The 5,657-nt window shown below is 47.0% G+C and overlaps 3 protein-coding genes across 3 annotated transcripts; 2 read left to right on the top strand and 1 right to left on the bottom strand.

Moving 5' to 3' along the window:
* Positions 1–687: 687 nt before the first annotated feature.
* KD926_007985 (RTA1 domain-containing protein) lies at positions 688–1,656 on the top strand (the record flags this gene model as incomplete). Its single annotated transcript, XM_053103263.1, has 3 exons — positions 688–862; positions 919–1,167; positions 1,229–1,656. The coding sequence occupies 3 exons, from the start codon at positions 688–690 to the stop codon at positions 1,654–1,656; spliced, it is 852 nt and encodes a 283-aa protein (XP_052960550.1).
* A 483-nt stretch (positions 1,657–2,139) lies between these two features.
* KD926_007984 (RTA1 domain-containing protein) lies at positions 2,140–3,159 on the top strand (the record flags this gene model as incomplete). Its single annotated transcript, XM_053103252.1, has 3 exons — positions 2,140–2,314; positions 2,374–2,616; positions 2,693–3,159. 3 exons carry the CDS (start codon positions 2,140–2,142, stop codon positions 3,157–3,159), a joined length of 885 nt encoding a protein of 294 aa, XP_052960549.1.
* A 375-nt stretch (positions 3,160–3,534) lies between these two features.
* KD926_007983 (APC family permease) lies at positions 3,535–5,350 on the bottom strand (the record flags this gene model as incomplete). Its single annotated transcript, XM_053103242.1, has 5 exons — positions 3,535–3,708; positions 3,774–3,799; positions 3,892–4,710; positions 4,811–5,028; positions 5,118–5,350. 5 exons carry the CDS (start codon positions 5,348–5,350, stop codon positions 3,535–3,537), a joined length of 1,470 nt encoding a protein of 489 aa, XP_052960548.1.
* Positions 5,351–5,657: the final 307 nt, after the last annotated feature.

Raw genomic sequence — 5,657 nt, 5'->3', positions numbered from 1 at the left:
TTACCCCTCAAAGACCAAGACTTTAGCCTGTCTAATGTCTCCCTCGCGTTCGTATTCTAGCTCGCTACGCGATGACTCGTCAAGGTTTGCACTCTGCCTCGGCCCCACCGATGCCCTGCCCTGGGAGAACCCGTAAGGAAAGAAGTTTAATTATCAGATCTCGGAAGGTGTCCATGGCCTATCAGAGCACGAGCGTATTCGTTTTTGGGCCCTGTGGGGAACCAGGAAAATCTGAGACCCCATTGCCACGAGAGCACTGGAGATACTCTAAGTATAGGAGTCATCGCCGCGGTGGGTCGATTTTGCCAAGGTAGGAGAGATATTGAACCTCCTCTATGCATCCATCTTATTTTTCCCTGTGACTAGAATGGATAGCGTCGTTTAGCTTGTCAAGGATTTCCAAAGTCCCTGGACCATTTTCTGTAGTGCTAGTGTCTCTAGTAATAATAGATCAAAGTTGTCAGCGTCTAATAACAAAGTCCTAGGAGACATGTGGATCAGCTAGTCTAGAATAAATAACTTAGATGAGGAGAATGGAGCTTCGGACAGAGAACACAGGCACCTATAAACCTGGCCTGATGCGTAGGCGATGGGAAAAGTTACTTAAGATATGTGATCTGGTCTCGGAGGAAGCGTTCTTCTGTTCATCACTCATTTTACCCTGTCAGCAGATCAATTCCTTTAAACATGGCTGATGCATCAAACGAAGAATACGTAACGTTCTCCTTCTACCACTATGATCCCACCAAAGCAGGCGCCATTGTCTTCATCCTGTTATTCATCGCTACGACTGCGATGCATACGTTTCAGATGATCAAAACACGAACGTGGTTTTTCATGCCTTTCGTTATCGGCGGCTTTTGTTAGTATAGCTCGTCCTCAATTGACTTCTCGAAGGCTAATGAATCTCTGCTTCAGTTGAATGGATCGGATATATTGGACGAGCCATGTCCAGCGACGAGACACCCAATTGGACCCTGGGCCCGTACCTGCTACAAACCTTGCTCCTACTCCTGGCACCGGCATTGTTCGCCGCATCAATCTACATGTTGATGGGTCGCATTATCCTTGTGCTACAAGCCGAGTCGCATGCCATGTTGAAGAAGAAATGGCTCACGAAGATCTTCGTGACAGGCGACGTGCTCTCTTTTCTGCTCCAGTCGGCCGGTAAGCTTCACATTACACTGCAGCAAATTGACCGAGACCTAACTCTATCTGGCCGATACAGGTGGCGGCATCCAAGCCAGCGGATCCCTCAATGGTATGAAAACGGGTGAAAAGGTCATCATCGTTGGGCTCTTCGTACAATTAGCCTTCTTCGGATTCTTCATCTTCGTGGCATTCTCTTTCGATATGAAGTTGAAGAATTATCCCATTCCACGCTGCTTTGCGTCTGACATCCCCTGGCGTAAGCATCTGAATGTGCTATACGTCTCGAGCGCGCTCATCATGGTCCGCTCGGTTTTCAGGGTGATTGAGTACATCCAGGGCAATTCGGGATATCTACTGCAGCACGAGGCCTATATGTATATTTTTGATGCCTGTCTTATGTTTTTGACGATGGTGATTTTTAATGTTGTTCATCCGAGCGAGATTGGGAAACTGTTGGATGGGATGTCTAAGGACACTGAGTACATGGGTACACCTATGGTCTGATGGAATTGGACACCATCGGAAACGGTCATTTCAGCATCATAGAGTTTTAGATAGGAAGCTTACAGAAAGTCTGGAAAGTTTTAAAAGTTTAACCGTTTGCTCTCCAATTGCGGAATGATTCTAGAATACCCGGAAAAGCACCGTTGGGAATCGATTTTTGCAGCTCACCCACGAATAGGTAACTTAAAATCCAGCGTGAGGATTCGTTCGCTGAACATCCGCTGCATTCTGAAGAAGTAATTCCATGGATCCTTGCGCCAAGTATGCCGATCCAACGGCTAATGCCTGTGGGTCAAGAAAAAACACGAATATACGAGGATACGACAATGCGAACACGGCGGCAAAAATGAATACGAAATTAATATATACTACTGAAAGGAACGATGGAATGAAAGTAGATTCACAAATAATACTTAGGGGTCGACAGAAGTCGAGAATTCTTAACCCATTCATTCATTCATTCATTGTTGTGTCTACTTCATTATGAGCTCCGACGACCAGTATACGGGCATCAGCTTTGAGCTCTATCGCTACACGCCCTCTCTGGCAGCCGGGATTCTATTCCTGGTCCTGTTCACCCTTACCACTGTATACCACTTATACCAGGTTATATGCATGCGCTCTTCATACATGCTGGTATTTGTGACTGGAGGTGTCTGTAAGTATTATAGGCCCCAAGACTGGCGCATTGAAATTGACTGACTGACACCCACCTAGTCCAAATTATAGGGTACATATGTCGGATCTTAGCACATTACGATAAAGAGTCCATCCCGATATATTCAATCGGAACGATCATGATTCTCCTCGCTCCACCACTCTACGCTGCGTCGATATACATGACCCTAGGCCGACTTATCCGGTACCTCGACGCCGAGTCGATCAGTGTCGTGCCCACCAAGTGGCTGACCGGGATATTTCTCACGGGGGACATAGTTGCATTTGTTATGCAGGCCGCAGGTATGATTGGCAATCAGCTTCAGGCGTCTTCCCTCTCCAGTACCTCCGCAGCCTCTAACCAAGACATTTAATCTAGGTGGTGGCATCATGGCCAGCGGCACCATCAGTGCCATGCACACAGGCGAAAAAATAACCATCGTCGGTCTCTGCATCCAGCTCCTCTTCTTCAGCGTCTTCATCATTACCTCGACCATCTTCCATTGGCGAATTTACAAGCAGCCGACTCGCATGTCCCTCGATGGGGGTCTGAAAAGCTGGAAGCAAACTTCCTGGGAGACTATCATGGTGGTGCTGTACGCTTCCAGCGTATTGATCCTGATTCGGTCAATTTTCCGGCTCATTGAGTACGCCCAGGGGAATGATGGCTATTTGATCAGCCACGAGGTGTTCATGTATGTGTTTGACGCGATGCTGATGTTCTTCACCATGGTTGTGATGAGCATTTACCATCCGTCTGAGTTACTAGGGAAGAGAGCGAAGGTAGCGCTCTCCTGCGATTCACGGGAGACAAGCACCGAATTACAGCCTGCGGAGTCTGCATGATGGCTTGCTTTGGTAACTAAGGGGCGTTTTTTTTTAGGACAGCGAATTTCTTTCTTTTTTGTATAGCGTTCATCTGTATCTAGAACTTGGGCAGACCTTTATTCTAATTATGCAGACAGACGCTGTTGCTTCTTTTTTTACCCAAAAAGTGAATAGAGCAAGAAATATTATAAGCCAAGTGAATCTCTGAATGCGATCAAAGCATTTGAGAACCGCCGATTGTATCAGTTATTAAGTATTCAAGCGGAAAGAAATAAGACTCATGGCAACTAAACCTCCCATTAATCATCGCGGGATTCTTCCAATGGCAGAGGCCTTCTGTCAGACCCCTGCCGCAATCTAGGCTGTATTGCCCACCCGTAAAACCAGTAAATACTACCACACGAGAGCACCAGGACTGACGTCACGGGAGTCAACCATACTGGTAGGTTTGAGCTGCTTTTGGCCGAGTTTGAGAATGTGGAAAAGAGCAAGTAAATCTGAGAGGCCATGAATATCAATGCCACGCTCGTCCAGACCCTGAATGTCCGTTGTGGGTATGTCATTCTCCTTCGGATGATGAAGAGACCAATAACGACGAACAGTTGGACAATCGCCATTGCGTACTGGCCTACATCGAGAATGAAGTTGTAAACATCCCCTGTATTTTCGCGTCAGCGGTGCTCGATGGGGAGGAGGGTGAAAGGCGTTTGTATGTATGTCGTTTGAACAACATTGGTGACATGTACTTACCAAACGGAACACAGATAATCATAATGAACGAGGACAAGAAAACCAATAAGAAGGCAGCGGCTGGTGAGCCAAAGCGTGATTTCTTGGCAAAGAATGAAGAGAACGGCAGGACTTCCTCCTCTGCAAACCCTTGAACCACCCGCGAGATTGAGAACGATGCCGTCATTAAGTTTCCTAAAGAAGATAGGGCCGCGAGGACGGCACTCAATGATTGCATTTCCTCCCCGAAAACCTTACCGATGAAGAGCGCAGCTACCGTGACACCCGTCTCGCTCAGTTCTTTGGGGGTTGCGGCAGCAAAGTATGCCACATTTACCATAAAGTATAGAAGACCCACGGAGGTAAGCCCTAAGATGCCAGCAATCTTGAGGGTCCGACGGGGATCTTTGACTTCGTCCAGAACATAGCCGGCATTGCACCAACCCTGGTAACTAGCCAGGACTTTATATAGAGCAAATGTATAGTCAGTGACGCTCGAAGATGATCCCGAGAAGGGATGCTCAAAGCTGGCTCCTGGATGGGGTACATTTGACACATCCCCATGGAGAACTATAAGGCCGGTGAAGATGATGAGAACAAGGACTATTATTTTGATCGAGGCGAGCGTATTCTGGAAAATCAAGTCATTATTGGGCACAAATACGGCTGACGGTTGTTCCGGATCACTCACCATCAGTTTGATTCCCCAGTTCTTCGTGTAAACATGCATTGCTGCTATACATGCCATGATAGCGACCGCTATACCACGTTTCACCCAGTCATTTGTTGTGATCCCAAATGCCAGAAGCATATTCTCTGCAATAACAACAGTTCCAATACCTACGCGGGGGTCAGCAACTCTGCGTATTTGATGGACTGGGGGCTCAGGAATAGATACCAGTAAAGCCGAGAAATATAATATGCGTTGCAAACACCGTACTCACTAGCAATGGTGGTCGTGGATACGCCGCCTGAAGGTAGACCTTCTCCCCACCATTGCGAGGCAACAGATTACCCAGTTCAAGGTATATGAGAAATCCACAGAAAGACAAGAGAAACCCAACCAGCCATAACGTCAGGGCTGCACCAGCGCTCCCAACGGATTGTGCGATAGATGATGGCACGGAGAATATTGCGGTGCCAATCATGCGGTTGGTTCTGTTCGAGTGAATTGTCAGAAATTTACACATCTCCATTTGAGGGTTGTATAGCCACTTCAGGGCCACGGTTTCATGGCACCCACGCACATCAGAAAAGTTGTGGAAAGAAGACCAAAGCGACGATGCGGCTCCGCCGGTTCCCGAATCGGGAAGGCTTCATCATCGGACTGATGAATTAGAGATGCTTCTTCATCTGAATGAATACTCTCAGCCTCATCATTGGCATCTCGGCTAGAATGGAGGGTCCTTCTTGTTGGTCGGCCTTCAATCTCACTCTCAATCGAGCCAGGATAATCCTCCTGTGATCGTTGTGATGTCATGGTCCAGAGCAATGAGTCTGACAAGATACCGCAAATTTTTTTAGACAATTAAAAAGCACACTTCGATGATTCAAGTCAAATGGACTCTCAACCTATCATGCTTTAGCAGGAGCTTGTTAGAAGAACGTAATGATGATCTTGATTGCATTCACATCCGTGAAGGAATGCCAGAACGCTAGTTACTCCATGGTTTTTCTGAGCTTGTAATTGTGTAGCTGTATCAATGTGACCAGAACTGCATATTCTGTACAATTAGGTCTCGACAAGTAAGGTTGCAATCGCGAAGGTAAGGATGTTGTTGGATTGC

This window comes from Aspergillus affinis (genome assembly GCF_023601865.1).
Source record: "Aspergillus affinis strain CMG 70 chromosome Unknown NODE_4_length_623078_cov_86_301200, whole genome shotgun sequence".
Taxonomy (NCBI): Eukaryota; Fungi; Ascomycota; class Eurotiomycetes; order Eurotiales; family Aspergillaceae; genus Aspergillus; species Aspergillus affinis.
Note: the sequence above shows the minus strand (reverse complement) of the source record. Positions and strands in the feature narration are given on the sequence as shown.